Source organism: Rhizophagus irregularis, chromosome 2 (assembly GCF_026210795.1).
Source record: "Rhizophagus irregularis chromosome 2, complete sequence".
NCBI classification, from domain to species: domain Eukaryota; kingdom Fungi; phylum Glomeromycota; class Glomeromycetes; order Glomerales; family Glomeraceae; genus Rhizophagus; species Rhizophagus irregularis.
Genome location: NC_089430.1, coordinates 3,759,516 through 3,775,216, shown reverse-complemented (window position 1 = coordinate 3,775,216; position 15,701 = coordinate 3,759,516). Strand labels below are relative to the sequence as shown.

General features: G+C 25.6%; 5 protein-coding genes across 5 annotated transcripts; 1 reads left to right on the top strand and 4 right to left on the bottom strand.

Moving 5' to 3' along the window:
* Nucleotides 1-2,001: 2,001 nt before the first annotated feature.
* Nucleotides 2,002-4,373, bottom strand: OCT59_012190 (uncharacterized protein; the record flags this gene model as incomplete). The annotated part of the gene is made up of 2 exons (XM_025321820.2): nt 2,002-3,640; nt 3,719-4,373. The coding sequence occupies 2 exons, from the start codon at nt 4,371-4,373 to the stop codon at nt 2,379-2,381; spliced, it is 1,917 nt and encodes a 638-aa protein (XP_025167868.1). The 3' UTR covers nt 2,002-2,378.
* A 709-nt stretch (nt 4,374-5,082) lies between these two features.
* OCT59_012189 (uncharacterized protein) lies at nt 5,083-7,908 on the bottom strand. The gene is made up of 2 exons (XM_025321821.2): nt 7,281-7,908; nt 5,083-7,116 (listed from the first exon to the last, which is right to left on the bottom strand). Exons 1-2 carry the CDS (start codon nt 7,596-7,598, stop codon nt 5,500-5,502), a joined length of 1,935 nt encoding a protein of 644 aa, XP_025167869.1. The 5' UTR covers nt 7,599-7,908; the 3' UTR covers nt 5,083-5,499.
* A 2,112-nt stretch (nt 7,909-10,020) lies between these two features.
* On the bottom strand, nt 10,021-11,477 carry OCT59_012188 (Cilia- and flagella-associated protein 20). The gene is made up of 2 exons (XM_025323330.2): nt 10,920-11,477; nt 10,021-10,805 (listed from the first exon to the last, which is right to left on the bottom strand). The coding sequence occupies exons 1-2, from the start codon at nt 10,965-10,967 to the stop codon at nt 10,539-10,541; spliced, it is 315 nt and encodes a 104-aa protein (XP_025167870.2). The 5' UTR covers nt 10,968-11,477; the 3' UTR covers nt 10,021-10,538.
* Nucleotides 11,478-11,663: 186 nt separating this feature from the next.
* On the top strand, nt 11,664-12,535 carry OCT59_012187 (H(+)-transporting V1 sector ATPase subunit F). Its single transcript, XM_066134302.1, has 5 exons — nt 11,664-11,735; nt 11,814-11,892; nt 11,981-12,063; nt 12,150-12,237; nt 12,307-12,535. Exons 1-5 carry the CDS (start codon nt 11,679-11,681, stop codon nt 12,357-12,359), a joined length of 360 nt encoding a protein of 119 aa, XP_065989581.1. The 5' UTR covers nt 11,664-11,678; the 3' UTR covers nt 12,360-12,535.
* OCT59_012186 (uncharacterized protein) lies at nt 12,518-15,684 on the bottom strand. The gene is made up of 5 exons (XM_025323331.2): nt 15,300-15,684; nt 14,565-15,233; nt 13,396-14,485; nt 12,768-13,318; nt 12,518-12,688 (listed from the first exon to the last, which is right to left on the bottom strand). Exons 1-5 carry the CDS (start codon nt 15,492-15,494, stop codon nt 12,635-12,637), a joined length of 2,559 nt encoding a protein of 852 aa, XP_025167871.1. The 5' UTR covers nt 15,495-15,684; the 3' UTR covers nt 12,518-12,634.
* Between the last annotated feature and the right edge of the window lie 17 nt (nt 15,685-15,701).

The following is a 15,701-nucleotide window of genomic DNA, read 5'->3' as shown; positions in this document are numbered from 1 at the left end:
AAAGAAAAAACTTGGTTTTTTTAACTTAAAGTATTTTAAAGTTGCTTTTAAATATAATAACTTCAAGAAGAATTCTTTTAAAACTCATTTAAGCTAAAAACTCTTAGTTTTTAAGAAATTACATATTAAAGTAATTTTTATTAAAATATTTTTATTTCTGCAAAACTTAAGTTCTCATCATATTTTTTAAAAGTTATAACAGTTATATACTAAATAATAACTGGATCTTAAACATTGCATTAGTATAAAGTTTTCTTATTAGTTTCTTTATTTTTAAAAGTATTACAAAGGTTTTTTCATAAAATACTAGTTAAAGTATATAGCTACATTGTAATAATAAATAAAGGTCTAGTATTTATTCAATTTTTTTCTTTGGAGTTTTCTGAGAGTTATAACTTTCTTTATATTAGTTTAATTTTTCTTTTTTTTTAGCATTTCTGAATTTTATTTTTTAATATTCTTTTAAAAAGGCTAAAGATCATATTAAAATATAAATTATTTGAATTTGAAAATTTAATATTACTAACTTTTTTTAAAATTTTATATATCAGTCAAATAAAAGGAATAATATATATAATTAGTAAAATTTATTTTAAATTTTATTAATTTGAGTTGATTACTAAAAACTAGTTAAATTAGTAATTAGTAATTTACAAAAAAATTTAATTTATTAAATCTGATGTATTCATATAAATTTAAATAGCATAAAAGTGAAATTTGAGTATACTATTTAATATTATTTTACACTAGTTTTTTATATTAATATATTAAATATATCTATTAATAAATAGTATTTCTTCAGAAAAAGTACTTTCATCTTTCTTTAAAATTTGGATTGTACCCTTTAAATTGGTCTAAAAATCTAGAAGATCTAAATATATACCTTTTACAATTCAATAAATACAACCTGATTTTACCAACTTGCTATTTTACTTAATAGGTAAGGGGAATTTAATATATTATATTTCTTTTATTTGATTTTTATTAATATATAATAATACTAATATAGTGGTAAAGTAGTTTTGTTAATTTATTTTACTTAAACTACAGTATTTGTATACTAAGAATTAGTAGTAGTATTTATTTTCTTATCTATATAATTTTAATAACTAACTTAATTATATATATGTAAAGTTCTTTAATTAGAATAATAAGTAGTTTATTAATACTTTATATTAAATTAGAGTATTTGTATACATGTATACTTATAATTTTTCTAATTTTCTAATAAATATATAGTAAAATTCAAAAAAAAAAATTTTTTAATAAAATTAATTTTTTAAAATTGTAATATCTTAAAATATAATAAGTTAGTGAAATTTTTATTAAAATTAAAATAAAAAATCTAAAAAAATTCATTAAAATAAAAAAATTAAAAAAATTTATAAAATAAAAGAAAAAAAGTTCAACTATTAAATCTATTTATTTTAAAATAAAAAATATATATATATACATATAATTTATTTAAAAGAACTAATAAATTGATTTCACTATATTATTTTTAAGTTTTCAAATCTGGATTCAAACAAAGCTTTTACATAATCCTTTTTTATGTTTCATATACTGAAATATATATTTTAAAATATATTATCTCGCTTTATTACTAGTATGACTAGATTACAAAAAAGTTTTTTAGTTTGTTTCTTTTAGTTGAATATTATATAATAAGTCATTCTAGATAATTCCATTTATAATGAATTATATAATCAAGATAATGGATCCATGTTTAGATATATTATGCGCCTCTTAGATCTTAGATCGAACAATAAAGAGCTTATCAATTATTCTTTAATCATATGATTTATAATAGAATTAAACATATTTAGCATTTTAGGGATCCGTGAATAATTCGGATTGTTTTCTGATTGTTCAAAATATCTGATTAGATTTTCAAGTTTATTCGCTTGAAAAAAAAAAAAATCTAATAAATTTCCGAAATTTTCAAAATTATCCGTAAAGTTTATAAAATTTGCATATGTTCATTCTTAGCATGCATTTATTGATGATAAAAAAAAAGGTTTAAATACTGATTATTTTTATTACTAATTATACATATACATATATTAAGACATTAAGTATATGGGATTTTTTAAAATTCATAAATAAATTAAATATTAAGATTATACATTTGAAAAAAAACAAATGATTTTACAAAAGTCAAAAACATGACAAAAAGATGATGCTTTAAATTAATGTCTTTTTTTCAATCTATTATTTAAAATACAACTTTGCTTTTTATATTACAAATCAACTCGTCAAATTCAACTGTCACGTGCTACGTGATATATGTGGACTCCGAATTTCGAATTTCGACGAATATCGATTCTAAGAACCCACTCACTCGCTCACTTATTATATGACTAATTGTTTCACTGCTGCTATAATTTCATATTTGTTTCAGTTGGTAGTGATTGTATTGGGGTCGAGCTTGGTACGTCTGTGACTGCTGTGGCTGATGAATTATAAAGTTCCACAACGATCTTTAATAATTTTTCGGGCTCAATTTTTGTTCCATTATCATCTAAAGTATGATTTAAAATAAGGTTGATCGCCTCAGACATTTTTTTTCTATGTTCCTTTCTAACATCGGTTTCATTAATGACAGTTTCTCTTTTTTCGTCATCAAAACATAAAATATCTTGTGGATCAAAAGTTAGTTCATTATTCGGAGGACATAATGAAACTTCGGAATGTAAAGCTTTTCCTCGTTGTATTAATTCTTCTTTTGAAACGACATTTCCTAAAAGATCTAAAATTGGTAGATCCGCATATTTTGGCATACTACCTCCAGGTAATTCAGATAATACTAAATCCTCTTCCATTAAAGGTACACCAAAAATATCGTTTGGTTTAGACCCTTCAGTAAGATGAATGTGAGTTCCTGCTTCAGCATGATTAGTAGAAAAACTTGCAAAATTTTCATAATTTGGATAAAGCATTACATATCCACGAAGGTACACAAGTTCTATTAAAAATCTTTTCCAGGAATTCTTCCATCTATTTGATCGAACTTCAGGAACTGTAATATTTTGTAATTTAGGTCCATTCCAATCTTGTAATCTTGCAGGGAAATAATCATGAAATTCACGCCATATTTCAGGAAAGTATACAGCACCCCAACTACAAGGTACTTGCCAAAGATATGGGGAACGAGGTGAATAATTTGTACCTTCAAGAGAAATAGTAGGATCGAACGGTCTACGTCCCAATAAGTAAAGTTCATTAATTTTAGATCCATAATAACTAATTCCAAACATGCGATTACTATGAATACGATCAGGCCCATATCTATATTTGAGAATGTTATATTTTGTCCACATAAAGAAATATGGAGAAAGTTCAACATCATCTTCTAACATCACAGCATAATCATTATCATCTCTAGGATAATATGATTCCACAACGGCTGCCATCAATCCACCCTGCACAATACGATGACGAAGACTCTTTTGTCCAAAAGGCCACTCAAGAGTGTGACAAAATTCTTTTGTTACAGGATCCGCTCCTCTATCCATATTAATTGTAAGTTGAACTTCATCACCAAAATAATGAGAAGACTTAAGAGACCGAATAAGACGCGCCAATGAATCTGGGCGATCTTGTGTAATAACTTGTATTTGGATTTTAACTGTATTCCAATCTATTTTTATAATTTTAATTTAATTAGCATAAATAAACAATTATTAAAAAAAAAATAAAAATAAAAATAAATACGTACATTTAAGTGCTTCAACCGGTAAATGTGTTAACCAATTCAAGTGTTTAGTGTCTTCAATCGGTACAGATATAGCTGTAACATCTAAATTGGAAGCTGCAATCAAAGCAGATTCAACTCCACGCATAGCATAATTATCTTGATCTTTAATATATAATAGAACTTCTGGACGAAGTTGGTTTAACATATGACTTATTTCTTGAAAAACTAATTCTAAAGTACCAATTCTATCATTTGTTTTAATATCTAAATCATAAATGAACACTTCACAAGAAGAATTTTGTTCATTTATTAATTTTGTTAAAAGTGTTTTGCTTAAACCACGTTTTTGACCTGTTACTATTACATGTGTATTAACATTCTTATGAGTTGATAGTTGACAAAAAGTAGGTTGTAAAATTAAACCTTGTTTTTCTCCATCAACAACTACTATAATGTCATTTTCTGTAGATATTTTTTTACCTTTATAATTTAAAGTTTGTTTGGTAGGAGTAAAATATTTATTTCCTTGTAAATTTTGAAATGTAACTAAGATGAGTATTATAGTTATAAATAACGCAAATATTCTAAATAATTTTGAGGTTGAGTTTGGAAATATTCGTAAAGATAACCAAGTTGTTTGAGCTTGTTTTTGATAGGGTAAGGTATATCTATGCATTTTTATTTTATTTTTTTTTAAAATAAACTTTTTAATTAAGAGAATTAGTAATAAAAAGAGGATAAACAATTAATTTTCATAAGAAACTGGTTTTTTTTTAAAATTTTAAATGAAAGGATAACGACACAATCAATTCGCTTTATAATTATCTAAACGAATTTGTGTACCATATGAATCACAACCAAGTACTAATGAAAAAATCGATAGTAAATTATTAATAATTTTTCGTTCTATTTCAAATTATTTATATAAAAATTTGTTAATAGTGAGCCGAATGTGTAACTTACCATAACCAATAAAGTATAAAATATTTGTTTTTTTAATTTAACACAATAACTATAAACAGATGAAAAAAGCGCCTTAATAGTCATCAGGCATTTAAAAATGTTACACAAACAAAAATTTTTCCCATTTTTTCTTTTAAAATCTAACAAACATAGTCATATGCAAACATTGTTTAGCAGGTATGGAAATATTGAATCAACATATCAAATACTGTTTCAAAAATAAACTATTATTATAACCGTTTATCAGCGAAACAGATATTCTCGTCCGAAGAACTTTCTCTAAAAATAATAACGTTTCATAATTTCATTAATGGTTCCAAAATTATTCGTATTTATAGTTATAATTGCAAGGAAAAAAAACCGAATTTGGCATTTACAATTAAAAAAAAAAATTGAAATTATATTAAACAAATTAAAGTTTTGATGTTTGACAAATAAAGGTTCAGAAAAAAAATTTTTTTTTCTAAAAACAAAAAAGCCTATAAAAAAAAAAAAAAAGAAAGAAAGAAAAAGCAAAATTACAAGCGAGTACAAAACATATGATACAGGAAAAAAGAAAGTTGATGGTTTAAGGATAGTAATAATGTGATCATGTGGCGGCTAAAAATGTCTTTTTTCCAAAAACCAAAAACTGTCTATATGCTACCACCACAATAAAATGCTATTTACAAAAAAAAAATAAAAATAAAAATAATATATATATATATATTCTGCAATCAGCTTTTTTTAAAATGTTATAAAATGACGTGTTATGTAGCGTGAATATCTCTTAATATATACAAATCAACCTCATATATCAAATATAAGTGTTTCTGCAGAAATCGTATGATAAATTTATATTAGGGTATTCCGTCATCCCTAGAACGACTTTTTCTTCCACTAGAAGTGATATGATTTAATGCCATAACCATTGAATTTCCTTCGATTTTATTCCCACCAATTCTACCTACAAAACTTGGTCTTCTGCTTAATCTGTAATTGTCAAGATCAAAATCTTCATCTTCCGTATATTCAGCAGCTGAATAATGACCGATAAGTGGTAAACAACGATCTTCACGATCTGAAAGAATTGCATCTAACTCATCGTCTTCCATGACCTCATCATTATCACCACCTTTACGATGTTGATGATGTTGTTGCCTTCCTGAGGATAATTCTAATCTCACAAATTTTTCCGTACTCTGATCTTGTATACTTTCACTTCCATTGCTACCTGTAAAAACTGAAGATGATTGATCGTCACGTTCTTCTTCTTCCTCCTCTTCAGAAAACACTTCAGATTGTTCACCTTCACCTTCTCTATATTCAATTATACTACTTTGTATATCATCCTTATCTTCTAAACTTCCACCTGTTACGCTTGTACCTTCAATACTTCCACTATTTGTACTAGTTATGGAATTTTTTCTTTCTTTGGTAAAATTTTCGGATATGACGGACCTACGCTTAATTAAGTTACCAGGACGATGATGAATACGACGATCATCATCATCATCATCATCTTGTTGTAAAGGTTGATGTTGTTGTAATTTAGGAGATAGAGGAGGAGGGAATTGTTGAGAAGATTTATGATTTAAATGAGATAATTTTTCTTCACGTTCACGTTCATTAAATTTCGCTTTTCGTAATTCTTGTTCCAATTCATCAATTCTTTTTTGTTTTTGAGAAATAGTAGCACGTAAAAGGCTAACATTTTTCTTATGTTTTTCTTCTAATTGTTTTATAGTAGAAGCTTTTTCAGTTTCCAATTCTTGAAAAGAAGATTCAACTTTTTGAGTATTTTCTTTTGAATTTATTAATTCATTTTGTAATTCAATAATTCTATCTTTTAATTCATTTAATTTTGAAGTAGATATAATAGATTCATTATCAGAAAGACAATCTTGTTTTGATTCAGCGGAAACTGATAAATCATCCCTATCTTCCATAGAACCAACTTTTCTTACATCTTCAAGATTTCTACGACTTAAATTTGCAGGTTCAATAGTTTTACCAGCCAATTGATCACGTAAAGATTGATTTTCTTTTCTTAATCTAACAATTTCTTCTTCCTCCTTTTCTAATTGTTCCATTGTTTCTTGAAAAGTTTTTTGTAATTCTCTACCTTGTTCTTCAACCAAAACAACTTTATTTGCCCACAATTGCATTTCATCAGTAAATTTAGCAGTAGAATCATGTAAAAGTTTTTTTAATTGAGAATTAACCTTATTTTCTTTTAAAAGAGCATCCTTGAGAGTTTTTATATCACTTTCAAGAGCAATTAAATCATCTTGATGATTTTGTTGTAATTCTTTTAAAGCTTGAGCGGTAGTATCATGAACTTTTTGTAATTCACGACGTTTTGTACGTTCTTTATTAAGAAGGTATAAAAGTGACCTAGTTGTTGCGGCCTCATCGGGATAATTATTGATTGGAGAATGTTGTTGCTGTTGTGACATTGTTGGTAATTGATTACGCTATCAATAATGATAAAAAAAAAATTAATTAATTAATTAATTAATAACGAAAAATGAGTTCATAAATAATTTCCAAATTAGAGGAATAAAAGGATTCTTTTTTTTTTTATAATAACCAATTTAAAAATTTTGCATAAATAAAAAAATTTAAACGTGAAACTTACATGATTTGGTTTAAATAATTCGTCATCAGTTTCCCATTTACGTGTATATCTTCTTCTAGAAGTCAAACCATTATTCTCTTCTTCTTTTGTTTCAATTGTTCTATTCGAAGAATAAGAAAGACCATAAGTGGAACTTATATTTTTTCTATGACTACTCTCTGATAAACGTCTTGACCTTCTTGAAGTATAACTATCACTCTCCTCAGTTTCTTCAATAGACGAAGTATAATCATGGTGATAAGGTCTCGACGTGTGTTTAGTGACACGAGTGGTTGTAATTGAAGAATTATTATTATTATATTCTGACATTTTTAACATTCGTAGTAAATTATATATATATATTTTTTTTGGAGAACTGAACACTATTAATTTTCTTTCTTTTACTTTTTTATTAAAAATTTATTAACTTTTTCTCTAAAAAAATTTTGGTTTTCTTTTTTTGGGTGACCAGCTCCCGTTTATTATTAATGTAATGTAAAAAAAAAAAATTTTATTTTTTTATAATATTCTCTATATGTCCAATATTTTTCCAATATATATATATTTTGGAAAAAAAATTGGATACTTTATATTTTAGTCTATATTTTTTTAGTATAATAAAGGAGGTTTTTTTTTTATATTTTTCTTTTAGTTCGTTTTGCGCCCGATGGCTATCTATATATACTATTAGTATAAAGGAAAAAAAAAAAAAAAAATCTTGGGAAAAAAAAAGGGTTATATCAATGTTTGTGATATAATAGTGTAATGAATAAAAATAGTGTAATTGAATGTGTTGTTCTGTAATCTGTATGTATGTAATACGTGCAGTAACAGTCTGTGCTTAATTTATTTTGTGAAACCAATGTAAAAAAATATTTTTATTTTTGGTAACAATTGGATCTCTTCATCATACTATAAAAAATTTTATATAATTGAAAAACAAAGAAATTTTCAAAACTTTTTTTTGACTCATCGTCGAATGATTAAGAGTCATAACCACTTTTTTTTTTGTTATAAATTATATTAACAATGATTCATAATATGTTATATTTAATGTATCATGGTATCATAATAATATATTCAATGTACTGTAATGTTTAATGTATCTAAAAAAAAAAAAATTCCCTTTAAAAACAATATTTTACTCACATTTCGTCCGCGGTTTTGTCACTGTGTTACAATACAATGAATTTGAAACATACCTCTACAAACAGATTTTCCGAGTGCAGGGAATTAACCAAAATAAAATGAAGAAACTATAATAATATATTTCCGATTCCTCCTTTAAAATTTCTTAAACGTTATCTCAAACGCAGTTTCAACTTTTTAAAATTCTTTGTATTGAAACCTTTATTTTTTTCGTTTTAAAGTTTCTTGTAAGAAAAATATTAACAAATTTTTTTTATACAATATATAATATTAATATTATATTATATTATATTATATTATATTATATATAATTTTGTAAAAAAAAAAAATTTTAATGATTTTATCAATGAATATTTTTTTAGAAATTAATTAGTTGTACAATCAAGGAGTTCAATCTAAACAATCTCCACTTTTTACGAACTAAATGAAAATCTATCGTTTCTCAAAAAAAATTATTTAAATTAGGTAAACGCGAAAGCCGCCCCAAAAAAAAAAATAATTATATAAAAGAAATATTTTATTCCGTATATACTCTTGACTTAATTCGGTAACTTGTACTTCAAGAAACTTTCGTGTTTTAAATGATTTTGCTTAAAGGAGATGATGCTATTGCCCCAATTCTACTTGGAAAAAAAGAAGTGTCTTTGTTTACAACTTAATAAAGGGTGAGAAATTTTTTTTTTTTTTTTTTTTTGTAATGTATAACAAATAGATAAAATATCACCTAAAACGATTATAATCTTCTCTCGCTTATTTTTTCTTACTTGTTAATTTCTTACTCGTTGATGATTTTAAGAAACTTATAAAAACTTTTCGATAATAATATATAATATATATATGATAATATAATATTGATAGATTGGTAGATAATAAAAAGGTAATAATATAATAAATAAAATTACTGTTATACAATATACAATATACAAAGTACATCATAAAATTCTGTCAGCATTTGCACGTGTTGCGAAACGTGTCATTTAATTCTTCCGAAAAAAAAAACCATGTGATTTCTTTATTTTAAAAATATTAAGATTTACACTAATAATTTCTCTATATACAACTTAAAAGCCAGATTTTTACGAGTATGATACGAGGAGGATTTCGGGCCAAACTAACCCATTAAAAATCATTAAAGTATTAGTTTGTTAAATTTTCTAATTATAGAATTTATGAATTAATTTTCAGTTTTCGGATTAAATCTATACTTTTTTAACCTTCATAATAACTTGATAAGATGTTTGTACTTAAAAAGTTTTAAATTTGTAATAATTATTTTTAATTAATTGCAGAAAAGAGAGAAGTAGTTCAATTTTTTTTTTAAAAAAAAAATTTTTTAAAATGAAAATTTTGCAATCTTTTTTTTTAAAAAAAGAAAATATAGATAAATTATAAAGTATATTTGAATTTTAGAATTTTGGAATTTTGGAATTTTGGAATATGTGGAATTTGGGAATTTGGAATTTGGGGGTTTTGAAATTTGAGATTTAACTCATTTTGAAATTTGAGATTTAAACCATTTTGAGATTTGAAATTTTGAGATTTTAAAACATTTTGAGATTTGAACATTTTGAAATTTTATTGATTTATGTTGTGAAATAATAAAAAAAAAACTGAAAAAATTTAAATTTTTTAATTATAATTTAAAAGTACATTATTGATGCTAGTTAACCTTTCTTAGCTTTTAACGAGTAATCATGTCTGGCATGTCATATCACTTTTTTTTTAAATGCAAAAAAATAGTAAAAAAATTTACAAACATAATTTGACTAAAATTATAATTGTATCGTGTGATAGGTGTTGAAGAGATAATCGAACAGATATAATGTATACTATATGTAAAATACACATCTTACATGTATTGGATATCTATTATGTATCTTGAAAATATCTGCACCTATCTTGAATGTGAGAGTAAGTGCAGTATGCTGGTTGGTCTGCTGATGGTCTTTGAAGATCTGTGATCTGTTGATGGATTTTTTTTATTGGTTCATTTTTACATAAACATTTAAAATACCTATTACGTTCCTTTGCTAGTAATAATATAACTAACTTTTATTGATAATCTAAATAAGTGAATGCTAAAAAATAAAATAGGCTTTTTCACAAAAGTTATCTAAAAAAAACGTTCCCTTATTTTTGATTTTGTTCTTCATCTTCCTTTTCTTCAGGTAACCATAACTTCATCTCGGGTGGTAACTCATCTTCAGCATAAACTCTATCAGCAAAATAAACTCTTCTCAATCTGCAATTCGCATGTATTTGTACTCTCAAAGTTTCTACGTAATTTGTACTAAATGCACGACGTGTAAAATCTGCCAAGTTGAATTGAATTTGATTCCAACCTTCATCCATTCTTAAAGGCATGGTGCAAATATAAGGTTTAACCCGTGTAGATGACTTATTTGTTTTTTTTTTAAAAAAAATAAAAAATTTGTTTAATTTGTTTAAAAAGTTTTAAAAACCAACTTCTTTTTTTTAAAAAAATAAATCTTTTTAGAAAAAAAAAAATACCTGAAAATTTGAAGCTCTGAATCTTCTTTTGATATTTTTATCATCCATAATTTGAACTTCAAAAGTAAAATATTTTTTCAAGTTTTTTACTATAAGAACAAGAATCGGTAATTTAATTCCAAGTGTACGATTTAATTGAGAAGGACATGTTATATAGGTAGATTTAATATCTGGAGAATTAATTTCAACTACAATAGATTTTATATCATCATCCGTTACTCGTGTAACATGGCTTCCTTCATGTTGAGAATTCGTTTCCGTATGCCATATTTGAAGAGGTTTGTTACTATGAAAAAAATATATATATATTTTTTATTTTTTAGTAATTTACTTAAAGTATTATGTATACACATAGAAAGTAAAAAAAAATTGATACTTTTTCCATTTTCATTTCTTTTGAAGACAAGTTAGTAAAATTTCAAATTAAAGTTATAAAAAAAAAAAAAAGTTTCTTTTTAATATATTTATTAAAGTTCTTACCCAAGGCTATACAAAATTGATAGAAATCCGGACTAAAAATAAATTTTTTTTTTTTATAAGAAAAAAAAAATAATTTTTTTGTAAAAAATTATTTAAATAATAAAAAAACACATTATACCTGAAAAGTATTGCGAAACATTTTTTTTTTGTTTTTCAAAAAGAATCTTTCGTCATGCTATATTTACTTGCAGATCAACCGGATCAACCAGATAATCTACTCACACAAGTATAAATAAGAGTCAAACCCTTCAAACCCGCTTTTTTATTTTGGTTCAAAATATGGCACAATTAGCTTCTTTTAAAGATCGTAACTTTATAGCCGTTATCGGTGATGAGGTTAATAACGGATTATTTTATTTGGTTTTTTTTTTGAAAAATTTTTTTTTTGTTTATTTCTGTTTTTTTTTTTGATAGGATTCTGTAACAGGTCTTTTGTTGGCTGGCATTGGTCATGTTAATGGTCCCAAAAAGAATTTTCTCGTTGTCGATTCAAGTAAGAACTTTTTTACCCGATAAATATTCTTTTATTTTATTTTATTTTATTTATTAATAAATTGGGGTATTCTACATCTTTTATATAGAAACGCCAATCTCAAAGATAGAAGATGCTTTTATTGAGTTTACAAAAAACAAAGAAATTGCAATTATTCTAATCAATCAACATGTTTGTATAATAAGAAATAATTCAAATTCAAACTTTTCAAAAATTAACTTATTAATATTTTAAATTTTTAATCTAAATTTGATAAGGTCGCTAATGATATTCGTCAGCTTTTAGATGATCACGATCAAGCTTTCCCAACAGTACTTGAAATTCCATCTAAAGATCATCCTTACGGTATTATCTATCATATAGATATTTTTTTCCTTTATAGATATATATATTTATTTTTTTTATCTATTTCAGATCCTGAGAAGGATAGTGTTCTTAAACGTGTACAACGTCTTTTTGGAGAATAATAAATAATTTATATAATTGTCTATTTATTTTTTAAAAAAAAAAGTTATAATTTTTTTTTTCGTCATTTTTATTTAATATTAATGTGGCATCTTTGTTTTTTATATAGGATGAATTTTAATGTATTTTTATTTAACGAATAAAATAAGTTTAATTATTTAATAAGAAAGTCAAAAAAGGATATCCTTTTTTATTATAATTATTATTTTATTTTCATTATTACGTACAAATGGTTGGTATATAATACTTGAAAATATTACCTAATTTTACAATTAAATTATTCAAGTGGAATACCTTCATATTCGTTATAACCTAAAGCAAGATTCATATTCTGATGAAAAGAAGATAAAAATTAAAATTAAATTTTTTTTTTTTTAAAAAAAAATTTTGATTTAAATATGAACACATACCTGTAAAGCTTGAGTGGCAGCACCTTTCAATAAATTATCGATGGTACCAACTACAACAACTCTTTTACCAGAAGAATGTACACCAAATCCGCCAATTTTTACAAAATGTTTTTCAGAATTCTCTTTTACAAGTGGAATATCATCTACAACTTTAATAAGTTTTTCTCCTGAATATTTTTGTTCATATAATTCTCTAATCTCTGAAGATTTAAAAGTTTTGTTTAAAGGAATGTTAACAGTTAGATGAATTCCTTGAAAGAAAGGTGCAACATGTGGAATAAAATTAACTTTTGTTCCTAAACGATGAGAAACTTCGCGTTCATGAATATGATCTGTTAAAGAATATGCTATCAAATTGTCTTTAAGGAATGCTGGATCATTTTTTGGTGATGGTTTTGTACCAGCGCCTGAATAACCTGAAACCCCAAATACTGTTGGAGATTCTGAGATATATGGAATTAATGGAGCAATTGAAAGTTGTGATCCCGTTGCATAACAACCAGGATTTGAAATTCTGGTAGCTTTACGAATAGTATTACGATCTCCAAGTTCTAATGAATTAAGATTTTAATTTTAATTAATAGCTAATAAAAAAAAATGTTTAATATTTTTTTTCTGTCTTACATACCAGGTAAACCATAGGTCCAATCATCAGTAAACCGATAATCTGCACTCAAATCAACAATCAAACTTTTGTCAGTTCGGCTTTCATTAACAGCTTGGACAAATGGTGCACAAACCCCATTGGGTAATGCCATAACCCAACAATCAACTTCGCCGTTCTTTTGCATCTCTTTAATTTGTTCAATTTTCAAATTAACATAAGACAAATTATCTTTTGTATATTCAGTCAATTTTTGTCCTTCAAGTTCCCGAGAAGATACATGAGATAAAGAAATATAAGGATGAGAATTTATAAGTGAAATTAGATTACGTCCAGTATATCCGCGAGCCCCAATTAAAGCAACTTTTGTTGGACTTGTAGACGTAGAATATTGACGACGCATCAAATTAGGATAGTTTTTTCTAGCAAAAGTTGAATATGATCGAGAACTATTACTGAATGCATTTCCAGGTTTGCTACCGGCTTTACTAGATAAAAAGCCATTAATGACGTTGCTAACATCAGCAACGTTTTCGATACCATACCAAAACAATGTTTTACCATTTCGAGTAAAGCTACCATCAGATCTTTTAAAGAACCAAGATATATTCTCATCATTCTCATCTACAATCCAAGTTAATCGAGAATAATCTTTTTGTATCATAGTCCAAATGTTATCTGTTACATTGTTTAATATACCATTTTTGGATGCAATAAATTTATCAAGGAACGGAATACCATCAGGTTTAGAATTTTCCTGTGTGACAACAGCTAAAACTTCATAAGGTTCATCGCTATAAATTGCATGAGATTTTTTTCCAAGTTGTTTAACATATGAAGCAGGATCAGAAGAAATTTCGGAATTTTGTTGTAAAATTTGGTGTAATTTATTATTATCAGTTTCATTAACAGAATTATATTTAAATAGACGATATCCTCGACGGATTAAAGTTCCAGCTCCACAATCTGTGAACAATTCTTTATGAAGCTGACCTGCGGAAGTAATTGCGACAGATGAAGTACGAGGTAAACGATCAAGAAGTTCTTTAATCTCTCTAATCTTCAATCTTGTACCATATTTCACCCATGGTTGTTTCATATAATTTTCATATTCCTAAATTATTATATAAATTATTTAAATACGCCTTGTCAAAAAATAAAAAAAAAAATAATTAAAGATTAAGAAAATTTACCTCATCAAGATTTATAACGTCAATTTTTTTACCAGTTTCGCCATGTAAAAGACCACCTTTTTCACTTAAATAGATGATTTTTAATGGTTCTAAAACTCTAGCTAATTCACCAGCAGCTACATCAGCATTAACGTTTAAAATTTGACCAGAAGGGGTTTCAGCTAAACTAGTCAAGATCGGCAGTGCACCAGAATTAATACTTGCTTCAATAGCCTTTTTTTGGACACCGGTGATTTTTCCAACATATCCATACTTTTCTTTATCTAGATAATCGGCAACAAATACACCGCACGTAATCGGTCTCGCAGGAATGTCTAACCTTTCTAAAGCCTCAACTAGTTTAAGGTTTTCTTGTAAAAAAACTCCTCTTGCAATTTCCAAAGTTTTAGCATCCGTAACACGAATACCATCAATATAATTTGGTTCAACACCCGCATTTTCTAATAATTGATTCATTTGTGGCCCGGCTCCATGTAATACAATTGGATATAATCCAACTCGATTTAAAAATGTTAATGATGATGCAAGAGTATCTAATTCGTCTGATAAAACTGCTCCTCCAACTTTTATTACTGCAAATTTTTGTGATTCTACCGAAGCAAAATGTCGAAGATATTGCTCGACTTCTTTTCTTGAACCTATGCTATACAAAAGTCTTATAATTGTTTCCTATTGAAAAGGAAAATCATGTTAATTTTTTTTATTTACTTTAAAAATTCCTCACTTCAAACTTACTTTTTCATTCTTAGAAGAATCTCTTGTATAAAGTCTATTTTGTTGCAAATTATTACTACGATTTTTTTGTTGTATTGTTTGCCATTTTCTTGTAGATAAAGTTGATAATGAACTTATATATTTTGCTTTATATTTAAATATCGAAAAAGTTTTTGAAAGTGAAGTAGAAGAGGAACGACCTCTTGATATTAACATTATTAAATTATTTTTAAAATTTATTGATTTACAAAAATTTTTTGATACAAAAATTGAAATAGAAAAAAAATAAAACGAGTCTTTTTTTATCAATTGCAGTAAAGATGGATATTAATCTATTTAGATTGATGTATTCCATCCAGATCAATGTGGCAAATCATTAATTTGCGATTTTCCAAATCAAGGTAACAGGATTGCACAATTTAA

Excerpts from the sequence above, each read along its gene's own strand:
- OCT59_012189 (XM_025321821.2), bottom strand. The coding sequence starts at position 7,598 with ATGTTAAAAATGTCAGAATATAATAATAATAATTCTTCAATTACAACC. Across the intron at positions 7,117-7,280 it reads AATTATTTAAACCAAATCAT|CGTAATCAATTACCAACAAT; the intron begins GTAAGTTTCACG and ends CATTATTGATAG.
- OCT59_012188 (XM_025323330.2), bottom strand. The coding sequence starts at position 10,967 with ATGGATGATAAAAATATCAAAAGAAGATTCAGAGCTTCAAATTTTCAG. Across the intron at positions 10,806-10,919 it reads TCAGAGCTTCAAATTTTCAG|TCATCTACACGGGTTAAACC; the intron begins GTATTTTTTTTT and ends AAAACAAATAAG.
- OCT59_012187 (XM_066134302.1), top strand. The coding sequence starts at position 11,679 with ATGGCACAATTAGCTTCTTTTAAAGATCGTAACTTTATAGCCGTTATC. Across the intron at positions 11,893-11,980 it reads TTTTCTCGTTGTCGATTCAA|AAACGCCAATCTCAAAGATA; the intron begins GTAAGAACTTTT and ends TCTTTTATATAG. Across the intron at positions 12,238-12,306 it reads ATCTAAAGATCATCCTTACG|ATCCTGAGAAGGATAGTGTT; the intron begins GTATTATCTATC and ends TATCTATTTCAG.
- OCT59_012186 (XM_025323331.2), bottom strand. The coding sequence starts at position 15,494 with ATGTTAATATCAAGAGGTCGTTCCTCTTCTACTTCACTTTCAAAAACT. Across the intron at positions 14,486-14,564 it reads ACGTTATAAATCTTGATGAG|GAATATGAAAATTATATGAA; the intron begins GTAAATTTTCTT and ends ATAATAATTTAG. Across the intron at positions 12,689-12,767 it reads CTGCCACTCAAGCTTTACAG|AATATGAATCTTGCTTTAGG; the intron begins GTATGTGTTCAT and ends TCTTTTCATCAG.